Source organism: Pelobates fuscus, chromosome 10 (assembly GCF_036172605.1).
Source record: "Pelobates fuscus isolate aPelFus1 chromosome 10, aPelFus1.pri, whole genome shotgun sequence".
NCBI classification, from domain to species: Eukaryota; Metazoa; Chordata; class Amphibia; order Anura; family Pelobatidae; genus Pelobates; species Pelobates fuscus.
Window position 1 is genome coordinate 47,630,125 of NC_086326.1, and position 26,695 is coordinate 47,656,819.

The 26,695-nt window shown below is 35.8% G+C and overlaps 1 protein-coding gene across 1 annotated transcript in view; it reads left to right on the forward strand.

Moving 5' to 3' along the window:
• The window catches only part of TCERG1L (transcription elongation regulator 1 like), a 173,870-nt gene that overhangs the window by 42,234 nt on the left and 104,941 nt on the right, over positions 1-26,695 (forward strand). Inside the window, exon 4 of the mRNA XM_063434162.1 lies at positions 15,206-15,403. Within this exon, the coding sequence (XP_063290232.1) occupies positions 15,206-15,403 (198 nt within the window). The remainder of the gene's footprint in view (positions 1-15,205; positions 15,404-26,695) is intronic.

The window sequence follows — 26,695 nt, forward strand, 5'->3', positions numbered from 1 at the left end:
GGTGGGGGTCCGAAAACCAATCAGTATCTGGTGTGACCAGCATTTGCCTCATGCAGTGCAACACATCTCCTTCGCATAGAGTTGATCAGGTTGTTGATTGTGGCCTTGGAATGCTGGTCCACTCCTCTTCAATGGCTGTGCGAAGTTACTGGATATTAGCAGGACCTGGAACACGCTGTCGTATATGCCGATCCAGAGAATCCCAAACATGTTCAATGGATGACATGTCCAGTGAGCATGCTGGCCATGCAAGAACTGGGATGTTTTCAGCTTCCATGAATTGTGGACAGATCCTTGCAACATTGGGCCGTGCATTATCATGCTGCAACATGAGGTAATTGTCGTGGATGAATGGTACAACACTGGGCCTCAGGATCTCATCACTGAATCTCTGTGCATTCAAAATGATCTTTGAGTTCAGCTCATGAAATGTGGGGGCAAAAACAAAAGTGTTGCGTTTATAATTTTGTTCAGTGTATATACATTTATTTGTATCCTTTTTGTAAACAGTACAGACTATTTTTTTTAGAATATACTTTTTTTAGTCACATCCATTTGTTCCACTTGTAATAGAACATTTAGAAACAGTAGCTTTTATGACTTTCGAAAGGGCAACCCATTTAAAAGCATATATAGCATTTCATGCATGTCAGTATGATTTGCCGATATATCACAGGAGAGTACAAAGGGAACTAATATTCTGCCAATATTATAGCACAGGGAGTCCTGACACATTACCACATTACATTTATGTTGGAATGATACAGCAGATTTAAAAAGGAAAGGGCATGATGTTAAAATCACTAATACAATTCGAGTTAGTCCAAATTAATAGCCAGTAATACAAGCTTTCAGAATGTTTTGCATCAATTTCCATTCTAAGCAGCAAAAATAATATTTAAGGAGTTTACTATTAAATTAAATAGACGGAATATTGGAAAAATGAAAAGCCAACGTATTGTATTTATAATTAAAATACTATCTTGATATTATTATATAAATTTTCTTATGCTTTTTATTTTATCTAACATTTTAGAGACTTTTATATATAAGACCTATTAAATACTTAAAGGCCACGTCAAGTGATTTCCAGTGTGAGTAAATGCAGTGAAGCAGGCTATATAGCATTACAGAATTTATTGTATTCTTTGTCTTGCGATCCTTCTCAAGTTCAGAGAAAAAAAAATCCAACAGCTAATATATATTTTTGTACATGTACTTGACAGGGTACTAAAGTTTAGAAAAACAATGGTAAAATACTTCTATGTATTTGGACAAAGAAAAGTGGGAAAACGCACCCAGTATACGTATATAAAAAAATTGGGACAACGTGGAAATATGAACCTAAATGCATGGATCAAACGCAGATCTATAAAAATAACAAACAAGCCATAGCATGATACTGTATTACGCTATGGCTTGTTTGTTATTATTATAGATCTGGTTTTGATGCATGCATCTTGGTTCATATTTCCAGGTTTCACAATTTTTTTATATACATATACTGGGTGTTTCTTCCCACTTTTCTGTCTTCTGATTATCTGTTGGGGGTCTGTGAGGTACACCTGGGAGCACATTTAGTTTTACAAATTCTATATTGTTGTCTTTAGTGTGTATATATTTTTTTGTTTTTTACTTTTATGTATTTGACTACTAAAATGCCAGTAGAATACAAACCTTCTTACTGTATGTGGGCATGATGACCTTATTTTTAATAAACCTCAAATGTGTCAGGTTAAAAACAAGCATTTCTGTCATTTCTGTGATACAGAACAGTTCCTTCCAGAACTGTACATTGAAACCAGTGATGAAAATACAAGAGCCATGATACAAAATATAAAGTTGTTCTGTATATACTGAGCGTGTATGTGAAATTTAAATGAACCGGTCACATAACAGAAACTCACCTTAAAAGTTACATAGATATGTATCTGGAATTTCTCAGAATCACAGTTCACTACATTGTGTACATAGTCACTGTCTCCTGTTAAGGTCAATCACAGAGTAAAGATTGCATGTTCAGGGCGAGTTTAAATGTTAATTAAGTGCAACGTATGTATTGGCTGAGTCATGTACAGTATTGTATTTTAGAGAACAATATATAGAAGCAAGTGAGAATCCTGTTAAAGCTCTTTAAACATAAGCAAAATTAAATTTTATAACAGATATGTCTATAAATTTAAGAATATGTAGTAGCAAGACAAGATATGATGCAAATTTGTCAAGATCACTGACTTCATAAATAATAATTTAAGTATTGAAGGAAGTCCAGGTTAAAAATAAACTACAGGCACCCAGACCAATTCATCTCAATTTCTGTGTCAATTCTACAATTTCAGAAATTGTAATATTTCTGTAAAGAATAGAAAAGAATAGAAAAATAATTTAGAATCTAAATTTGCATACACTTACATAATTTAAATTTTACGTATCCATGAACATCTATAGACATATGCTGTTATTCTACAATTATTTGCAAGCTAAACATTTTTTTTTAACCAAAATAACTTATGTGTGAATGGATTTATTGCAAGAAAGATAGAAATTGAAAGATTTAACCCCTTAAGGACACATGACATGTGTGACATGTCATGATTCCCTTTTATTCCAGAAGTTTGGTCCTTAAGTGGTTAAACATTCTGTCTGATCCTGACAGAAAACACATTAAATTATGTTAAACGTGCATTGTATAAGTCATGCGGGGATGGTTATAGTTTAATATTTCTGGACCTGATGGGATAGGCGGTTAGTCTGTCTCATTTATTGTTAATACATCTTGTGCTATTGATCAGTATTATTCAGTACCATTTCTTCAGAGACTAGTCAGAGTGCAGTTTGAAACGCCCTATTTTTCAGTTTCTTGCAAAATAAGCGAGAAAGGTTAAAACAAATAATATCCAAAGCAATGTGTTGTGTAAGTCTGAATAGTTTGTTCACTGCCAGAATCAGTGAATGAAAAAAAAACTAATAAGCTAGCACGGTCTGGAAAAAATAATTTACCATCATAATTCCTTTTTAACAGATAGCTAATATTTAGAGTAAATACAAATATAAGACTGGATACAAGGTTAACTGAACATCCGTTTAGCAGAAGCTCTTGCACCTGGATTCCGATCAGTACTGGTAACAAATCAATGACATCCATCTACATCTAAAGCAACCACTGTGAAAGTTGCACAGTGTTATCCAGAAGAAAAGCCACATCTCTGATTACCTGTAATCTTCTGAAGTTCAGCAACAATAACAAACAGAATCTAAAATTTAAATCAGGAGTTGTAAACAGGTAATCAAACAGACAACCGCTAAACAGGTTACTTCAAGCATCGTAAAAACTACAGCCCCAGTTCCTCCATTAAAAGTGAAATAATTTGCAATGGTTGCCTCTCTTTCCATTGGTCTCTTCTGAAGCAGGCTGAATGATATTTTCCTTCTGCGAAGTCGCAGAAACCAGGTGCCAATCCAGTTACTCCTTCATAGTTTAAATATGTGCAGCCTTTCAAACTTTACTCCTCACACACACAGTCACTCTTTCACACTCACCCCTAAACTCACCCTCACACATAGTCACCTTGTCACACTCAGTCAGTCACCCTGTCAGTTACCTTGCCACAGTCACAGTTTCCCTGTCACATGCACTTTGTCTCCATTATCCTTTCATACTCGCTCTCACAGAAATCGTCATACACACACAGTCACACCTCACACACAGAACACAGTTTCACCATACAATGCACACATCAAAAACACCAGCAGCCCTGCACACTGCAAGCAGTTTCCCCAAAGACACAGAAACCAGGTGCCAATCCTGTTGCTGCTTCATAGCAAAAATATCTCTGCATGTGCAGCCTTTCAAACTTTACCTCTCACACACACAGTCACTCTTTCACACTCACCCCTAAACTCACCCTCACACATAGTCACCTTGACACACTCAGTCAGTCACCCTGTCAGTTACCTTGCCACAGTCACAGTTTCCCTGTCACATGCACTTTGTCTCCATTATCCTTTCATACTCGCTCTCACAGAAATCCTCATACACACACAGTCACAGCTCACACACAGAACACAGTTTCACCATACAATGCACACATCAAAACCACCCGCAGCCCTGCACACTGCATGCAGTTTCCCCAAAGACACAGAAACCAGGTGCCAATCCTGTTGCTGCTTCATAGCTAAAATATCTCTGCATGTGCAGCCTTTCAAACTTTACCTCTCACACACACAGTCACTCTTTCACACTCACCCCTAAACTCACCCCCACATATAGTCACCTTGTCACATTCACCCTGTCAGTCACCCTGTCAGTTACCCTGCCACAGTCACAGTTTCCCTGTCACATGCACTTTGTCTCCATTATCCTTTCATACTCGCTCTCACAGAAATCCTCATACACACACAGTCACACCTCACACACAGAACACAGTTTCACCATACAATGCACACATCAAAACCACCCGCAGCCCTGCACACTGCATGCAGTTTCCCCAAAGACACAGAAACCAGGTGCCAATCCTGTTGCTGCTTCATAGCTAAAATATCTCTGCATGTGCAGCCTTTCAAACTTTACCTCTCACACACACAGTCACTCTTTCACACTCACCCCTAAACTCACCCTCACACATAGTCACCTTGACACACTCAGTCAGTCACCCTGTCAGTTACCTTGCCACAGTCACAGTTTCCCTGTCACATGCACTTTGTCTCCATTATCCTTTCATACTCGCTCTCACAGAAATCCTCATACACACACAGTCACACCTCACACACAGAACACAGTTTCACCATACAATGCACACATCAAAACCACCAGCAGCCCTGCACACTGCATGCAGTTTCCCCAAAGACACAGAAACCAGGTGCCAATCCTGTTGCTGCTTCATAGCTAAAATATCTCTGCATGTGCAGCCTTTCAAACTTTGCCTCTCACACACACAGTCACTCTTTCACACTCACCCCTAAACTCACCCCCACATATAGTCACCTTGTCACATTCACCCTGTCAGTCACCCTGTCAGTTACCCTGCCACAGTCACAGTTTCCCTGTCACATACACTTTGTCTCCGTTATCCTTTCATACTCACTCTCACAGCAATCTCATGCACACACAGTCACACCTCACACACAGAACACAGTTTTACCATACAATGCACACATCGAAACCACCAGCAGCCCTGCATACTGCAAGCAGTTTCCCCAAAGACACAGATGTAGACCAAAACACTCATACACAGATATTAGACATGTGTGATTTGTTTCGTTTTGAATGTACATTCATACGAATTCCATGCCATTTGGACATTCGGATGCTTATGAATGTCCAAAGTACTGAAGTCCCGAAGCGCTGAAATGATGAAGTTCGGAAGATCCGAAGTTCCAAAGTGTCAAAGTTATTTGGATTTCTCAAAAGTGGCAAAACAATTTATTATGTGAATGATGACAGGAATCTTGACCAATAAGCTAATTCCTTTTGTGCAATGACGTCTTTATCCTGTACGTGTCACATCGCGGCTGCCAGTGGACCCTAAAGGACGTTGCTCTCTTGCCGCCTGACATGGGATGTTTGTCCCATGCAGTCTCGCACAATCTCCACTGCACATGACTGCATCAGACAAACATCCTTAGCCAATTATTATATAGGATATATAAAGTAGACATGTGCAATTTGTTTCGTTCCGAATGTCCTTTTGTACGAATTTTAGGCCATTCGATTATTCGGATGCTAACGAATGTTCGAAGTGCTGAAGTTCTGAACTGACGACATTCGGCAGTTCCAAAGTGCTGAACCGAACTGAATGCCATTGGTCCGAATTGCCGAAGCAGATCAATTTTTTTACTTACCCGAATTTCCAAACCGAAACGAACCAAATTTTTTGCCCATGCACGTCCCTAACAGATATGCATTCCAGACACAGTCACTAATACAAATGCACATAGATATACACTCATAGATGCACAAGGATATTCACTACCAGACATACTCTTAAACACATACACAGTTATACAATGCCAAACATGCACACACAAGTGACCATTTGGTAGTAAAGGAGTTAAGAGTTGTTAGTTGTTGTTTTTAGGTAAGTTGATAAGCAGAGCCCTATTGGATGATGTTGGATATAGGAATTTAACATTTTACAATTTCACAGACTTTCACAAATGGAGCTGGTTTCCTTGCCGCAGCTCTGACCTTTGACATATTCTTCTTGACTGTGTGCTTTCAATCTAAGATAATGGCAGCTGGAATACTGGAATTGAACTTCTCAAAGAGTATCACGATTAAAGTGACTTCCTGTAGCTCAGAGGAATAAATGCATATAAGCCTCATATATATATATATATATATATATATATATATATATGAGGCTTATATGCATATATATATATATGTTCAGAACCTACAAGTCCTTAACCATAACAAAAATGTATGCTTTTTTAGACGTTTACCTAGAGATAGTGGTATATTTCTGGTTTAGCTTCATCTAAGAGCAACTATTGGATGCTCAGTGGTTCTGTTTTAGAAATGAAGGTGCCACTGTCCACAATAATACAGTTGGCTGGGGGAACCAATATACCTATACTCATTTACTGTGAGTGATGAATATTGAAGAAGCTAATGATTGGTTCTGAGTAGAAACTCTGCATTATTTTTCTATTTGTGCCAAGTGCATCACTTTCTGTAGCTGTAGTTAGTAAATGGTAGCAAGAAACGTGATAAAAGGGGCAAGGATAATACTTTTCTCAATCAACAAATTACATTAATAGTGCAAGCTTTCAAGACCCCAATGGGTCCATTATTGAGGCCTAATGTACCATTATACCACATGGCTCAAGAATGGACCTAAGTGGAAGTTTTCAGTAACTTCAAGATGGTCAATTACTGGAAGAGATTCTTTTATACTCTGATTTTCCTCCTTACAGAAGTTGTTTGAAGGAGGTAGAGGCTGTTTTCAGCAAAACCTAAATTAGAGACATATAACTAACAAGGATTTTTTTCTATTCTATCCAGCGATAATCATTTTCATTATAAGAATGTTCCTCGGTGTTATCTCTTCTTTCATGCATATGCCTGAGAGCTAACAAGATTATAGGAGGCATTCTGCCTTAGACAAAGGTTCTTGTGTTCTTGAGTGAGTAGTTGTGAAGGTCGCGCTGGATGTAATGAAACAAATATATACAACACATATTTAACGTTTGAATATATTTAAAAAACCAAACAAAAAAAAAAACATGCTCCTCTTTAAGAACAAATGCCTTTATTTAATATTGTGGCATAAGCTTTCCAAATGATTTTGTATTTTTGAATAAACATTTAAGATTATTTAACCTAGTTAAAAATATTTTAGTTTTGTAATATTTAATTTTATATATATAGAACAGCATGTATATTGTTAATCACAGATCTGCACACACCAGGGAAGTCATACGACTAGCTTTTCCCACAGAAAACTCACATTTGCACCCAAATGGTTATAGGTGGGTATATGCAAATGAGTTAAACACAGACCCATCTTTTTGCATCATTATTTCACTTTATGCATGGATTCCACGGAGTTCCATGTCTGCTGTATACAATTGCTTTAAAACAGAACTCAGAAAGAGTTGGGAAGCCAAATGTATATTTGAGAAATTAATATGTTCAAAAATAATTTTAACAGTTTATCCAAAATTTTTAATCATTTGGAAAGCTTATCCAACAATATTAAATCAAGGCCAAGCTGTTCATGAGTTTTCAAAACTGTTTCCGATATTGAAATTGATCTATTTAATAATTAATGTGGGAATGTAGTTAGCTTTTTCATGACTTCATTTATCCTTTCTGCTTTTTTTTTTTTGTAAGCCTGTTTTTAATGTTAAGTGTTTATATTAGTGTTAAATATGTAGACGTCTGTGTACAAAGGTCATGTGAATTTGTTTTAGGCTGAAAAGTCACCTGTTCAAGGATCACTAGCTTTGAGATTTAAAGGAACAGGTACATAAATAGGGTTATAATTATAATGCATAGTGCCAAGTATGCCGATAAGTTTACTTCACAGAACATTTTAGTACATTATTGATACGAATTTTATAGTGTCAAATCTCTAGAGACAGAAAATCAAATCAAAATTCAAAATACAAAAGAAGAAAAACCTTCACAAGAAGAGGACATAATCTTAAATTAGAGGGGCAAAGGTTTAAAAATAATATCAGGCAGTATTACTTTACTGAGAGGGTAGTGGATGCATGGAATAGCCTTCCAGCTGAAGTGTTAGAGGTTAACACAGTAAAGGAGTTTAAGCATGCGTGGGATAGGCATAAGGCTATCCTAGATATAAGATAAGGCCAGGGACTAATGGAAGTATTTAGAAAATTGGGCAGACTAGATGGGCCGAATGGTTCTTGTCTGCCGTCACATTCTATGTTTCTAAAAAAAATAATTAAATCTTGACAAACAAAAAGCAAGATGGGAAGTCTGACAATAACTCCACGGACATATGCATAAAACACACATAAAAGTCATAATGAAAAGCACAGGTGTCTGTTATTAAATGGCTAGACTCAAAACATATGCAAGAAACACATAATAAAGTTTTAATTAAACCTGGATAGCTCATTATCAAAATCCAACAGGTTTGATTAAGTAACCATTTCAGCCATTTCCAAAAGCTTAAACGTGCATAAGAAAGCTGAAGGCTTAGATACCCTGACTAACTGGTGGATGAGCGTATAAGTGAAATATAAGTTATAGAAAGAAGTCCAATTATGGGATTTTTACATGATACACATTATAAAAGAATTATGATACTATACCATACCATGACAATCATTTTTTGAGGTTTTGTTTGAGTGTTGCAGCAAGCTACTTTTTGATATTCAGAAACTTTGCCAACATTGGCTCTATTTAATATTTAAGCTTTTAAAATGATTTAATATATATTTTTAAAATATTAAAATATAAAAATATATGTAAAAATATATTTAAAAAAATAACAATGTATCAAAATATTATGACTTTGCAAGTGAGTTGCATGATTGGCAACCACAGAAAATCTGGACTGGGGAAGAAGCAGAGGGCTTGCAACGTTTTTAGATGGACCCAGTGAAAAAATGTACCATTACATGAAGTTTTCATTGAGGGCATATCTTTTAAATAGTGTTTTTTTTTATTTTATTTTTATTTGGGCAGTGGAGTTTCTTTTTAAATAAAAAAAACTGTATTTTTTATTTTATTTTTTTATTTTGAAATGTTTATTTTGTTGATAATACTGAGCCAATCACTGCAATCCTCTAATCCAATGTTTATCTCTGAGAAGCACTGGATCCAATACTTTTCATAGAAAGTCACTGGATGCCAGGTGTCATATAAATTCAATTATTGGATCTATTTGTGTTGGAAGCCCCTAGTGGATGTCTCTCTAACAGCTACTAGTAGATGGGGAAATGGCAATATTTCAACATTTTCATTTCTCAGACATTTCTCAGTTTTTGTCTGCATGGTTGAAGGTTCAATTAATCAAGTTGTTTTGGTTTTGATCTGTCCCTTTAAAGAGGTTCTATGGAAAGAACATCTAATGAGTTATCATCTGATCAGTTGGGCACTTGCAATGTAACAGATTTTAAAGATAGCTCATCTTCCCAATTTACTGATGGTCCCTGGGAACAACTGTATTGCATAGTTACAAATTAAACTTCTAATCATGAATCTTTTTTAATTGAAATCAAGTTGCTAATTGTTCCATTGTACTTAAAAACTACATACATCTGAATATTTCTCTCCAATTTTCTCACACATTATATGTTTGGATATGCAGCCTAGAAGGTTTATACATCCAGCCTTTTTCTGTGCACTAAATGTGGAACTTTGTTGTAGACATTGTAGATGCTGTACTGGTACAAAAAATTGTAGACACTGTACCTAAAGCCAAATACACCAAATAGGACACAGTTCCTTCTCATTTGAAATATTTATGTGTATTAGAGGTTCAATAATATACATTTAATTTTAATTAGCTTAAGAAATTGTAGTAAGAGGGTTCTGCATCTAAATCTGTCTTTCCACACATTGGCCATACATAGCTTACCAGTGACTGTAACAAAATACATTGTAAAATTAGCATTTTATTTTATTAACATGTAAGGTAAATTCTTATGACTGCAAAACAACAAAACAGGATGTATAACAAGGTTTTTACTAGTGTACTTAAATGCATTCCGCAGGTAATATATGCAAATCGTTTCATCTATTAATATTCACACACTGTGGCAGAGTGGCTCGCCAATTTATAGAAATCAACATTGTCACCTACCATGATTGCGCTATTGACCTACATTACATTCCACATCATTTCAAATGGATTTGCTACACAGTTTTCATTCTGCAGAGTGTATCCTGCAGTAGGCTTTCCAAAACCAGGCTGTGTGACTATCATTATCTGCTTGGGATACACAGAGAGATTCATATGTTCTTGTGCCTAATACCATCACAATATTTTCCAACGTACAGCTATAGATCTGTTGTTTGATGCCACATATCCAAGTGGATGATCTGCATGAGATCCATATGTTTACTGTCTGCAAATGCTGCCAAGATTTATACCGACTGTCTAATTAAAAATATGAGCTGAGATGAGTTTCTCTTTAAAAACAGAAATGTGTACACAATGTTTTTTACAATATGCTAATTAAATCTGGTTACTTTGCCTACCTAAATTTTGTTTAAAACAAAAATATCTCAACTTCATAATTTGGTATTTAACAAAAAATATTTCTTCTTTTTAAACATCCTGTGTTTATTGAGTTTTCATAATCAAAAGGTAGCCTTACAGAAAGGAAACTGTTATTAGGCAGATCATTTATAGCGTTCAGCCGTTTCTGTTGTTAGTCAATTATATGGTTTGTTGTCAGGGTACCTTGGTAATACAGTAGGTTAATATGTCTCAGTAGCCTATGGTCTGTGTTTGGTGGTCTGCGTATGGGGTTTCCATCGTGTGGTGAGGTTGTTTGGCTGTTTTGCTATTCTGAGGTCAATGTCGTTCAAAACATATTGTATATACAAAATATATTAAAACACAAATTATACAGTAACATAAATAATTGTAACCATTGGTCTCGGGGGCTGAGTCATGGTCTGACTAGTCACTCTGGGAGCCCCAATTTGGTGTCTCAATTGTATGTGTGGGTATGGTAAAAGTCAGCCTCTTGTGAGTTGCGTAAGTGGGTCAGGGAGAGGTCTTTTGTGTTGGGTTTATGAAGGGACTGCAGTGTTGTTGCCTAAACATGTGTCTCCCTTTGTGTTTGCCCTCGGCAGGTGCTTGGGCTTCCCTCCACCCCCTGTTTTGTTGGCCCCCGACTCAGTTGTGGGGTCAAAGTGCACAGGGTGTAAAAGTCCCAAGTGAAGGAGGGCGAAGAGGGAGGGTAGGCCTCACATCCCCTCCATGCCCTCCACTCGAGGCAGTGGAACAAAGAATATTTCTTGCAAAGTAACATCACAACAGTTGATCAATAGTCTATTTTTGGGAAATAAATTCCACATTATTTACATATTTCAGCAGTTGCAAATATTTGATAATAAATGAATATAATTTGAACTTAGTCCAAGGCTGACTTACAAAAGGCGCATTGCACATATTGTTCCATAGGCTGTTTCAATTAATGTGTCCAAATTATATTTTTATCTATCATGTGTTACACATGCACACTTGGAGCTGATGGTCCCTCAAATTGTAACATCGACAAATTGCTATTCTTCAAGGTTCATATAATCACAGCTTTGTTAATCAATTAAGACAATTTTACAAATGCATCGACTAAATCCACAACTAAAAGGGTTTAAGGGATGGATGGTCACTTCTATACCTTACATTTCTCATTTACATGATGAAGTGCTTTTTACAATTCTGCTATTTGCATTCTTTGTAGACCCATCTAAATGACAGAGGTTTTTTGATAGGCTGTTTGTGTCAAAATTAATTGCAATGGCCAGCTCCCATTTTGATTGCTTAATCTTTCTAAATAAAATTGTGCTCCTGTTGACCATATTTCCATAAATGTGATTACTAGTTCCCCACTCATGGTCACTCTTTTTACCCTGAACCTTCCATCTTAAAACATGCAATATGGGGCAATAACAAACAAAACTGATTAACCTCCACTTATTATATCTACTCTGACTCCACTTCCCATAGAGTGATAGGGTCAGAGGAAATCTAAGCACTCTATTGGCTAGTAGGGAGTCCAGGACCACACATATTCTATTACACCCTTATCTCTCAGGCTGTGAAATTGAATAAATAAATGAGACTGCAAAAAGCTTTCTTGCGCCTTATTGCTACACCCTCAGTGTTAGTAGGAAAGTTCTGAATATGTGTCAAAACATTTGCTGTTTATTTATTTTTTTTACTAATTTCCCCAATGAAATTGCAAGTCAGACAGCCAGCCATTATACTTTTTTTGGAGGGGGTGGGGTAGATGTTATGTTCAGTAGATCAGAAGTATACAATTCCTGACTAAAACTGCAGTATGACTCATGTCTTATGATTTTGTTTAAGAGACACTATAGTCATCAAAGCAACTTTGGCTTAAAGAAGCGGTTTTGATGTATAGATCGTGTTCCTGCAGTCTCACTGATAAATTCTCTGCCATTTAGTAGTTAAATTATTATTATTATTATTATTATTGCCATTTATATAGCGCCAACGGATTCCGCAGCGCTTTACAATATTATGGGGGGATTTAACTATAAATAGGACAATTACAAGAAAACTTACAGGAACGATAGGTTGAAGAGGATCCTGCTCAAACAAGCTTACAGTCTATAGGAGGTGGGGTATAAAACACATCAGGACAGGAAACAGCAATCAAATAAGGTGACAGTGAAGCAGAGCTGGAGGAAAGAGTAAAGTGCTGCTTTTTAGGAGAGAGCAAGAGATATGTGACGTAGAGGTTACTCTGGGAGGCCATAAGCTTTCCTAAAGAGATGGGTTTTAAGGCACTTCTTAAATGATTAAAGACTAGGGAAGAGTCTTATGGTGGTAGGCAGGCTATTCCATAGGAAGGGAGCCGCCCAAGAGAAGTCCTGTAAGCGTGAGTTGGCCGTTTGGTTGCGAGCAGCGGGCAGAGCGGAGAGACCAAGAAGGGGCATACCTATGGATCTGTGATGAGATATAAGAGGGGCTAGAATTGTTCAGTGCTTTATAGGTATGAGTTAGCACTTTAAATTGACTCCTATAGGACAAAGGAAGCCAATGTAAGGACTGACAGAGGGGTGAGATGTGAGAGGACCGACTAGAGAGGAAATCAGTCTGGCGGCAGCATTCATTACAGACTGTAGCTGGGCAATACAGATTTGGGAAGACCAATTAGGAGAGGGTTACAATAATCCATGCGGGAAATTACTAGAGCATGGACAAGCTCCTTGGTAGCATCTTGCGTAAGAAAGGGGCGGATGCGGGCTATGTTTTTAAGATGGAATCTACAGGATTTGGCAACATACTGGATGTAAGGCTCAAAGGTGAGGCCAGAATCAAGTATGACGCCAAGGTTTTGTTTATGCAACCCTATGTAACTCATAAATGGCAGAGAATTGAGCAGTGAGACTTCAGAGGCATGAACTACACACCAAAACTGCTTTATTAAGTTAAAGTTGTTTTGGTGACTATAGTGTCCCTTTAGGTGCTAATGACAAGCTGATAATTGTTAAAATTGTTGTTGATGCTGTTAGTCACTAGTGGCTGTTTGCAACTACAAAATCTTCCTTTTTGTGAATGGCTATTTGTGGTTGACAAACATTTTAGCCTCGTTTATACAGAAATTAGAAATGTTAAACAATCTTTCTGTAGAGAAAAAATACACATTATGTATATGTCATTACATATAAGTTTAAAAAGCATATATACCATCAATAAAAAGAAAACCAAAAAAACAGAAAGCTGAGTTAAAAAAATCTTTATCTAATTGTATGTCCTTCGAATTAACAATTCACATTATTTTAACATCAGAATTTGCAGATTTCTCATTCATCTATGCTAAGACTGATCACAAGTTAACTGCGCGTGCATTTTCCTCAACTTAGAAAGTGTGTCTTTATGTTCATGTTGCTAACAAATTAATGCTTACAAGTGGTCCAGAATCTAATGGGGTGGATGTTATTAACACTAGGTGGAAAAACATGGGTCTGGAGATTAGAAACCTAATGGTAATTGTTTGCTCTAATGTCAATTTTAGGCTATTTAACTAAACATCCCAGACACCATGATAACTTATAATGTAGTGGTTATAGTGCCCGAAGTCCACCAACATCTTCTTACCACTCAGTTTTAAATGAGTTTTGAATGGCATAACACTTAACTAGAGTCCCCCAGACACTCACCATGGGCAGCCATTGATACACTGAGAATGTAAGCTGACGGTCTCAGCATGTCACTGCTGTTCAAGCACGGCTGTCTCCAGAAAATTGCGCAGAGGAGTAACAGTGTTAAAGAACGCAAGAGAACAAAATCCCTTGTCACAATTAATGACAGAATCAAGAAGAGGACAAGGAATAGTGTGGATATTAATTCTGAAATGACGTACAGCATAAACTATAGGAGAACTATTAACAGCTTAAATATACTGTGCAGTAAGGAGAGTTTAAAAATTAGATCTTTCTTTCAGGAACTTTGTTAGGAGGTTCTGTGAGTGACAGCCATAGGAGGTGTAGCTAGGACTGTATAAGAAAAAAAATTGATTTAACTTTAAGCTTACAAATGAGCAGTGAAACAGCAGAGGCATGATCTATACCCCAAAACCACTTAATGGGAGATGATTTATGCCTTTATACGCGTGCACTTTAAGATGATAAAACTGGTTAATTTATGAACGCTGGCCAAGTAATGAAAAAAGATGATTTTGCAAAAACTAATTTTATGTCTAACAAGAGCAACATATCTAAAACTAATTTTAAAGCAAATAAGTAGTCTAATGAGACAAAATAACTGCTATGTTGCTTTAAGTTAATTTTTCCAAAGGGAGTTATTATTTGTACAGTTGTATCTGTGTTTTCAATGATGGTAATAAATTAATTTCTTCTGTTACCTGATAAATAGTAAGTGAATATAATGATATTTTCAGAAGCATACACAATTTTTATAAAATCATGTTTAATGTCTGTTTTGGTAAAATCAAGTCTATCTATTTAGTATAGATTTATAAGTGATATTTGCCAAAATGATGTGTGTTAACATTTTCACAGGTAATTGCCCGAGTGGCATTAAGCCAACTGGAAACAGCCAAGCGATTGCAATTACTGGTTCAATGACTGCACCTCCAACAGTATTAATGGGAGTAGATTCAGAAGCATCTCAGGGTCTGTCCTCAGCATCTGTTCCACCATGCCATATGCTGACTATGTCACCAATCAAGGTCCCGTTTATAGCTTCTCATTTCCCGGGTAAGTTATTTAACAGCCTTTTTATCTGTAATAAAGTAAACTATCCAAAAAAGAAGGTCACTTAGGCACTGACTTGTCGTTTAGCAGATCGTTGCTCCAAAAATCTCAATTATAGAATGTTAAAAAGGTTAAATGTCTTATTTAAACAATTCATCTATGTGAAAATTAACTTTCTGTGTATTGCATAGAAGACTGTTTCTAAAGTAATTCCTAATGGACAATTTGTTGCAATTTTTTTTGGTTTACATTTTTTGGAGCTAGTAACATTACCCATCAACGAGTCTGTGGCTACTTGCAGAGGGCTGTAAGAAAGTTTCTAAATAAATAATGATGCAATGAATATAACATGAGATGAGATATAAAGTATCAACTTGAATTACCATATAATGAGGTTTTTTTTATTCGGTTTCTAAAAAACTAAAGGCATTTCGGAATGGTTTCCACTATTTCTTTGTTGGGTAAGTAGCTAGTTTTCAGTTCTTCTCTTCAAAGAAATGTATCTTGACTTCATTCAGTTTATGTTTGTTTTTAGTTTCACACTACTATACAGACACTGTTGTACTATAATGTATTCTCGATGTTATTAGAACCGTTATTTTCTGTACAGATTTTTACATTTAATAGAGCCTGTAAACTTTAAAGCATTTTCTGCTAATCGACAGGGTGAATTTTTGATAGCCTTAAGAAAAACAAACATATCATAAGTTTGAATATATGTAAAATGGATTGCTTTGTGTCTACGGATCACTATATGTCAACATTTTCATTGCAGTATAGAGTAGAAACTTGACAACTTTTTCTTGGATTTAAACTAGAGCTGTTCAATATTTTTTATTTTAGACAAAAGACAAGGAGTTTCTGCGCACACTTTGGATATTTGGATATTTGATGTACTCTGCAAAATAAACAGCTTTCATAGGGCAATATATAAAATCCCAATATGCTTAGAGCAAATAAATAGAAGCACTCACACTTTAGAGAGCCATATCAGTCGGCTCTCTACTTTAAAGGCACATCAGATGATCTTTGTAAAGTGATCTGTGCAGATAGGTCCCACCAGAAACGGACAGCAAATTTTGTTTTTCTGAGATAATGTAGCTGTTTCAAGAACTTCAAAACCAACAGATGGCACTCCACAGTCGAATCCACGCAGTTGGTCCAATCACAGCTCATCACACGTTGGATCATCGAGTAAACCATAGGGAAGGAGAAAGGAACCTGTTTCCTTCTCAGAATTCACCTGCTTTTCTGGATACTATCCAGTGTCCTCTCCAAAGAGAAAGCTAAGGATCACTTGGACCCCCTTTGTTAGAGATAGATTTCAGGTGACACCAGTTCGCCTTCCCTGTAGTGAGACCTGCTGTGCCACTTGTTGGATGTGGTCGCTTCCTCCTCTTCTTGCAAACTGGAATGACACAGACACGGGTCAATGTAGGAAGCGAAACTAGTTACCTAGAGGTGACGTCACACAAACAAGTTGTAGTCCCAGCCAGAGGAATCTAACTGCCTCACAAATCCTGTTTCACCTGTTGCTGACAGGCTTTTCATATTTTAATTACTACAGTGGCAGGGAGTGAGCATTGCTGTATCAAGAGATACATTGGACCAACTGCGTGGATTCGACTGTGGAGTGCCATCTGTTGGTTTTGAAGTTCTTGAAACAGCTACATTATCTCACAAAAACGAAATTTGCTGTCCGTTTTTGGTGGGACCTATCTGCACAGATCACTTTACAAAGATCATCTGATGTGCCTTTAAAGTAGAGAGCCGACTGATATGGCTCTCTAAAGTGTGAGTGCTTCTATTTATTTGCTCTAAGAATATTGGGATTTTATATATTGCCCTATGAAAGCTGTTTATTTTGAAGAGTACATCAAATATCCAAATATCCAAAGTGTGCGCAGAAACTCCTTTTCTTTTGTCTAAAATTGCATATGTAAGTGTTTTTAGGTGACTAAAACACGGGTTTGGTTTTTAGACGCACTGGGATTTTATGTGCATATTGCTTAGCGCCATTTCACCTAAAGATTTTTGTGTGTGTCAATATTTTTTATGGTAAGGACTATAGATATCGGAAACTTAGATCCTTTGAGGACTAAATGTATAAAATTAAATATGTCATAAAATATTAGTTAGTTATTGATTTTTTTAGGCAATCTAAAGGCTGTGGCTTAAACAGTTTTGATAAGCTTTATTTTGAATTATTGTATTGTCTTTTTTATATTTTGCCCTATGTCTTTGTCTGAGCTTTTTTTATATATATTACTGTTGTGAATGCAGGTCTATAGGATCACAAATGATGTTGCTTGTTTTATGCTTGTGTTTATCCTAAAACTGCACTACTTCAAGCTAGATAATGTCCTATATGGCATCCAATTGTGTAGAAATCAGTAATGGGATTACTCCATGGCATTACAAAAGTTTTCTTGTCCACCAGAGAGGGTGAAATCAACATATAGGAGATCTGAATCTAACATACAATATATGTAGTATTCACAATATATGGTATGTCATTACTGGATGTAATATATGTAGCAAGAATAACTGTGGCAACCACATTGGTGAATTTTTAGTGAATGCTGCCATTTTCCTTGAAGAGACAGTCTGGGAATGGATGGACTAAATTCTTGGCACATGAATATAGAGATATATAAATGAGCCTTTTCTATAAAACAGCTGAAATAAGGAAGCTGTAAATCCTGACATCACAAGTACAATTGAATAGGACTCCTGCTAATTAATTAGTAACAGCTCACCCACGTCATATAGATGTGTTAATAAGCAACACAGTATGAAGGACCGCCTGGTAAATAGGGGGCCTGCTGGTTCCCTAGACCAGTGCTAGGCAACCTTTGGCACTCCGGATTTTGTGGACTAGATATCCCATGATGCTTTGCCAGCATTATGGCTGTGAGAGCTTTATAGGAGATGTAGTTCTCAACATCTGGAGTGCCATTGGTTCCCTACCTCTGACATAGACAATGGTTAGTAATGTCTCAGTCATTAGACATAAGTGAGGGAAAGGAGAGACATTTTGAGGACTAACATTCTCTGGTCTCTAGCTAATCTATCATAAAAGTATTGTAATTGTGTTCTATGGTCTGCCAACAGATTAAATACATAATGATATTCACAAATAATTATTTTTGTACCAAATAGATATCAATGGTGTCTCCAAAAAGGGTTTCAGAAACATCCAATAACACTTGGGAACATCATGTAAACATATGGGGAATCAGCATTTAATATACAATGTTAGAAACATTAATTGAATATTAATTGATTAATATTAATATTATTAAATATTTAAATTAAAATAGAACATCACATTTCCAACAACACTATTTTTAGATTCTCTTTTAACACGGCATCGTGTCGCTTATTCTAATGTTTCTGAATGTTCCTAAACTGAAATTACAAGGTTTTCAATTTTGCCAATGTGTTTAGTTGTAATGTCTAATAATTAGTTTGTATAATACCCCATGCATATACTGATACAAATGGGAATTTTGAAAAATTGATTTAGAGTAGCTCTTATAATTTGAAAATTGTTTTCATAATATCCAGAAGTAATACAAGGACGAGTAAAGCATGTTTTATCCCCAACAGTGAAAATGCTTGGTATGGGACATCCAAAGACAATAATGTGGCTTTCTTTTTTTTTACATGGCAACAGGAAAAAAACATTATTTTTATTTTTTTATTTTAGAAGATGAATGTTAGAAGACCTGCAAATTATGTTCCAAAAAAAGAACCACAAGTGTTGGATTAACCCTTTAAAAATAGAGCGGATAAAGTAAGAGTGAAAAAAGCAAAATCAGAAAATCCCAAAATGACAACTAAAATTAATATAGATATATTTGTAGAAATGTTAGAATCAAAGAAAAATATCTAAAAGACAATACCATCACACAAGCAATTTGAGTATTCTTTGAAATGTCCTTTATTAGGTGCTAGGATAAGTGTTGGGTGGTATCTCTACTAAATGTCTAAAAGAAAGGGTATTAATTTAACCACCTCTATAGAAGATACAAATTATTGGAATGTACCTCTGTGTGAAGACCCTGTGAAGATTACTATTTAAATCAAGAACATTAGAATTGTTTCAACTATTGTATCAAAGTAACATTCCTTCTAACTAGGTAGCAAAACAGTGACAGTTAGGAGTGAGCTGGATAATGTATAGAGATAATAAGCAAAGAAAAATGTAATATGAATATTAGGAAGTGGATCTTATCAGATCCTACCATAAGCTGGTACCAAACAGTACATAAACTCCCCAATCTCTCCCAAGGTTAACCATAGAACACAGGTAGGACAATCACAGGCACTTGCTTTAAATCTCTCGGTGCTCAAACCTCCTACAATTGCTAATTAATGAAAACAGACTAACTGAACCTGCAAGCTAGGTTCCCTATCCAGCGTGAAAGAATTGCTCACAAGTTGGCTAAGACTGCTATAGATAGCTTGTGGAGTATAGGAAAATTCTGACTGACTGGCTAAACCTGCAGAAAAAGTACTTAAAGAACGTAGCTAAATCTCAAAACTGCCATATAACCAGCCCCTTAAACCTAACCACTACCTAAACCTCGACATGATTCTAAACTGGATAAAAGAAGTATATATATATATATATATATATATATAATGGCAGTACTGCAAGTAGATATAATATAAATTCTAGCTGCATATTGGTGCTATGCATTTTGCCTTATCTGTATTCAAGTATCCAATTCAATGTATTTTTTTGGTAGCGTATGAGAACAAATCTCATAGTTTTCTATTTATAGTAATTAACGCTGTCTCCTCTGCCTCCTCTGTCTTCTCCAAGAGTTCAGTTCTATCTGTCTGAATAAATTAAGATGAATTATTCTGCTGCACTATAACAGAAGCTGCACAGCATATTGAATAGGATCTTAAACCACAGGGTAAATGGAAAAGAATGTCCAGTTTAAATATTTTCCTTTTTTTGTTAGAAATTTTGACCTAACAAAAGCAAATAACGAAAAAAAAAAATTAAAATCAAATACTGAACGAAAAAAGAACCAATTCAATGGTACACAGTGAAATATAAAAATTATTATATTGATTAACCCTGTACCCTATTTTATATTAAAACTGACTTAGAAACAGTCTAATAACTAAAGTAAATAAGAGTTGTGGACTATAGTCTTCAAAATGTGCATAGAGTCCTACAAATATTAAAACATGCTGTCTGAAATGTAAAATAGCTGCCTCCTGTTAGTTTGCTCTTGGAATGATTCGGTAGTTTAAATTTATTTTTTCTCCTTCTTCGGTAGAACATCTGGGATGTGCCACATTCTTACATCTAACACTAAACCAATAGACAAACCGTACTGCATATGAGAAGCAATTCTATTCCATGATCCTTTATTTTGTCAATTTTTTTCTAATTTATACATATCGAAAAGTATATAAACCAAAATTACATGGAAAGACAAATTAATAGTCACAAAAAGCCAGGCGCAAATCATATAAACACTCCCTCAAGTGCTTAAATGCAAAGATCCATATATAATACAGGTTGATAAAGGCAACCAGTTGGTGCCGAAACGTTGGGGGGAGTTGGTGACTTGTGTTTCTGCCTTGAAGCTCGGAAGATTTGGGTAAATTAGTCTTGATAACTGTTTGCCTCATTTTGTTACTTAGTTATATTTTTGTTATTCATTGTAATTTACCTACTTATTAAAGTTTTGTACTTGATAATTGTGGTTGTTGTAGTGTGCATTCTGTATTATATATACATTTTGAAAAGTAACATATCAGAAATGTTTTACAGGTTTAAAATAATGTAGAATATTTTATGATATAAGCAGGAGGGCTAGTGGAAGGTAGTAGATGGTTGTATCTGTGACAATTTGCAGAATATGTCACTTGTACTATGAGCTTCAGTCCCATAAGTTTTTTTTGTTAAAAAAGTTGAGTTTAAAATAGATCAAATTAATAATGATGATGCAATCCAAAGAAAGTATCATCACTGAATAGATACAAAAAATGTTACTCCAAGCATATTGACCACTTTGTTGATTTTAAGTGGTCATGGTGCATGGATTTTACAACAAAACTCTGTAACTGCACCTCTGGCTGAGTAATTGGGGTGTTATTAGCCTGCCCAGCATCATTAACCTTCCCAGAACGAGAGTTCCAGGCTGGCTATTGTGAACGCTATGCAAATTTAGTGTCTAATACCAGCACACACAGCATACTGTGTGCAGACAGCTAAAAACTGCATGTCCCACCCGCTGCCTTCCATGTTTCCCACTCAGCCCACCTATCCTGACAATTGTACTCCTCCCAAAAGGAAAGTGACATCAGTCGAGCAAGATCAGACTGAAGGGAGAACTTGACCTTGTGCTGGAATGGAGGTAAGTTTTAGCTATCTTCTTTAACTTGTTTTTTTGGGGGGAGAAGGAGGACAAATAAAGGAAGGGTTACTCTGACCAAAAACATGTTGATAAAATTAAAAAAAAAAATGTTTTCTGAAGACACTGTTTTTTTGGTAAGAATAGCCATGAAATATAAAAGGACATTAGGTTACAGCATTGTACCCCATATTGTAGTTTTAGAGGGACAGGGATGTCTCAAATTAGTTCAACTTTATGATGCATACCTTTGTCGTAGAGTCATTGTGGACCAGTGTGCAAGCAAATAAACCATTGAATAACAATGCAGGACTGGGCACCTACAAACTGCGGGCCCCATAGCCACTTCAATCTGTTCAAGTGGTTATGGTGTTTTAAACAAACAATGAGTGTTTCACATCAATAGAAGCAATATAATGTGTAATATTATGATGTGTAACATGTTGCATACACAAAATGTTATAAAAGATGCCAATAAGTCCATCTATTTGGTGTGGTACATAATATGATTCTGATAAATATGGACAATGCTGGTTGCTAACAGGTAACCAAAAAAATTTATAAAAAATAATAATAATCTCTATGATTCTATATTCATTTGCAGAATTATTTGGGTCACTATATTTTAATCATGTCCTACGCATAATCATTATTTTTTATTAATGACTACTATAGCAGAGTTACAGATTTTGGTCTACTTACAATATATTTACATATAAATCCATTACACTATTTCTCTAGAGACACATTATATACATATTGGTACGTGGATACAGGGAGAGGACTTTGTGTCTGGAGTCTCTTTAAATTCCTGCTCCTTTTTTCTCTGTAGTGATAATGTAAGAAGGATCAGGGAGCACATTTGTAAGTTAAATAAGACTGCTATCTTCCACGAAAATATGTCAAACAACTCTCTCCAATTTAATCTTGCTCTGAGCCTATGGTTCACTTGTTTCTTTCACTGGCGCAGTCACTGATAATCTGTGAACATTCTTCATTGCTACCTCACATTGTTTAACAGCTTTGCATTTACGTGCATTTTGTACAGGCAGAGTTTGATGAATAGCTTCCCTGTTTAAGTCCCAATGTTTAATAAGCTAACACTTAATCGGAAGGAATAAATTAATTTCTTACTTGAGGTCATAACAAAGGTTTTGGGGGAGGGGGACAACATATTTGTGGATTTACGAGACCACCAATCTCATACTTGATTAGGTCTGTCTTCCAGATGCACGTACAGGTAATCAGTCACACATATACTATAATATAATTAGTAACGTGCACTAACTGAAAGCCATCTTCCCATCTATGTAAGGCACATTAGATATATGTTCTGTATAAGAAATGTAAAATACACTGGTAACATTCTTTCATGCATGAAAATAACAATTAGACAGGAGGACACTCTATTAAAAATAATTCTAATCAATGAACAAGGTAATGAGTTGTGTAGCAAATGGGTGCTCACTTGATAACTTGATAGATCCCCAGAGTCAAAAAATCCACAAATAGTAAATCACAAAGGAGTACATTAACAATAAAAATCCAACACCTTCATTACATGCATTCTAACCCAACATAATGTAGTAGGTCACCTAACAAAAGAGTACATAGCAAACAAAAAAAAAATATCAATTTAAAGCATAAAGCATAAAAGAAAGCAGAAACTAGGGATTAATGCAACATGACAACTTTTTTAATTTTCTAAAGTTAAGAGAAAAGGGAGATACTACAGGTCCCAAAAGAAAAAAAGATAGAGAACCCAACGTTTCAACGTGAAGTCTTTGTCAAGGAGACATTCCTTTATGTACACAGACATATAGCTGATTTGCCAAACATCTAATTAGCCATACTCTTGCATGTAATATAGCGTAGTATCGTTGATAGGTATATTGAATAAAATTAGAATGAGAATTAAATACTCACAAACCAGGAGCCAAATATATACATATGGCTCTCATGGAAACCGTACTGGGACCATTAAATAGGATGTCCCTCTCCTTCTTAGGAATTTCCTTAGAATGGATGTATGGATATGATGATGATGTAATAAAAGATTACTGGCTACACTTACTTAGTAAGTGAAATCTTTATTACTACGAATAGAAGATAATAATAAAAAAATAAAAAAGCAGGCTGCAACACACTGGTAGTATACAGTCTTACTTTAGTCCAATATTAGAAAAGTCTGATACGCGTTTCGCCCCGTACCAGGGGCTTCCTCAGTCGGCATTGAATGAACTTGCTTCTTCGGTGTCTTTTGTATCTGTTGTGAGCGATGTTTCTGGGTTCCATTCACCTGTGGAACGCACCCGTGAGCCAGTTCCGGGTGCTTCGGGAATCCACTTCCGGGTTAGTTGATTACATGTGGACGCTTGACGGCTGTACTTTGGAACGCACAGCGTGCAGCGTGTGCGTTCCATAGCGGAGATCCGTGTTGTTTCAATATAATGCAAAGTCCCACAACATGAGCACATAAATGTTAGCAACAGTGTATAGAGAAATAGCTTTTATAATATTATAAAAACAATTAGAAGAATAAAAAATACTTGTGCAGTTTATAAAAAAATTATTAAACTTCTTATTGGTCAACATTAAAAGTGCAAGTGTTTTCTAACTTGTGCTCCCAGGGGGTCTGTATTAAAGGGAAACATAGTGCATTGGTTAGTCGATAGATAAGAATCCAGTAAAGAAATCGCTTAAAAAAAATGACAAGTCTCAAAATCAGAGTTCAAACCATGTGGTATGAGGGTGTTTAAATTATAAATAAACCTCATCTCTTCTGATCCTATTTTTTTCACATAATTACCTCCTCTCCAGTCATGGTTCACTAATTTTAAGGGACAAAAAAAACAAATAGTTTGGATTTTGGTCATAATAATGTTTAAAATGGTTGGAAACACTATGGGTCTCCAAACCTTTTCTAATATTTCGTATGTGCTCGGAAATTCTAATATGTAGGCATCTTAGGTCTCACTTGATCATATAGCATTTATGGAATGTATACATATATCAAATATTGTATCTACCATTATAATGCAATCAACCATTATAAAAGTAGGAGCATAATCACCCTATTCACTAAAAATACTTACTTGAGCTTATTTGATAAATAGCTGGTTCTAGCTGAAGTGACCGTATTGAATACCCAATGTCTGCAATGTATTTCTTAATAGCTCCTTCATCCAAAAGTGTTCACATTTTATAGAAACTTGGTGCAACTTGACTTTTAGTGGATATATATCATTTACTCTTAAAACAATCTTACATTTATTATTTATTTTGTTGATAAGAAACTAATTGTATTTCAATAGCTTGCTTCAAGCAGACCACATCATACGTACTGTATGCCATCTTTCAATGACAGATACAGAGAATTTAATAAGCAGTTAGTAGTATACAGATAGAATTAGTGGACTTATTAATATCCCTGTGGTGTTCGTTGTTGACAGATAGAAGACTTGATTGCATCATGTTTTATTTTATTTCAACAAAAACAGTAAGCCTACTCAGAAAGCAGCTGAAAATAGATATGGTTCACGAGGTTATTTTAATTCTAAAAATCCTCTCTCTTTTGGTTTTTCTGACTGATTGTATGCAATGCATTCTAACGAAAGCTGTGGAATATGGTAATGTTAGTAAGTCAACTTGCTGCTATAACTATATAATATGTTTTAAAATGAATCATCCCTTGACACCCAAGGAAAGTCTGCAGTGTACACATATGTATGGTATAAACAGTCATACACTGTGTGAACATGTGTTATCTGTATATATTCTCTTTTTATCTCACTTTATGTTTAAGAAAATATCCAACAATTAAGATGCGGATACCAGTTAAACACTTGTAGAGGTTCTCACATAGTAAGCGTCTCTCTGCCTTTTTTCACAGTCCATTTTAATAAATGCTATAATTTAGGGTTCAACATGTTTAGTCTTATATTACTAGCCAAGCCTGAACATTACTTGCCACAAAACCATAATCAAGGGTTTTCTACTGAGAAAGCATACTCCATCTCATTAGTTTTACATTTTTCACAATATTATGTTTTACTACAACAATGTTACCATTTGAACATGTAGTTTACCACCGTAATTATTTATTCTTGCAGTTTTTTCATAGTTATATTCATTGTTATATTCATTGAATGTATTTTAAAAATATTTAATGGATATTAACTTATAAATATTTTGGGTGATAGAATGTGTTGGCAAACTTTGAATTGAATACAACACGTTTCAAATGTTTGTTTTACCCACCCCCACTATTTCTCCATCCCTTGCCCTTCCTAGCAGTGAATATGTTCATCTGTATCTAATTCCAAAGGTAGTGTTGCACTCGGGGAACCCAATAGATTCTGCTACCATGCCTGGATCCACAGTCCCTTTGAAATATTCAAAATCAAATTCCAAAGACTTCACAGAGTATTGTAAATTGGAAGGAGTTTTACTATACAACGTTTTGGTGTCAAGCCTTAAAGCAGGGGTCCTCAAACTCCGGCCCCCCAGATGTTGCTGAACTACAACTCCCATGATTCTCTGGCTATCTATGTAATTCAAAGGATCATGGGAGTTGTAGTTCAGCAACATCTGGGGGGCCAGAGTTTCAGGACCCCTGTCTTAAAGGAACATTATAGGGTCAGGAACACAAACATGTATCCCAGAGCCTATAGTGTTAAGGCTCCCCTTTGCCCCCATAAATATAGTAAAGTATAGTAAAATCTTACCTTTATTCCAGTCTGCTGGTGCTTGCGCTGGCTCATGCTCTGATCTGTCTCCTTGGCTGACATAATCAGAAGTGATGATCTTAGCCAATCACAATGCTTTCCAAAAGAAAACATTGGAATGGCTGAGATTGTCATTATTAATGATCTCAGCCAAGGAGATGGACCAAATGTCATCCTGGCCA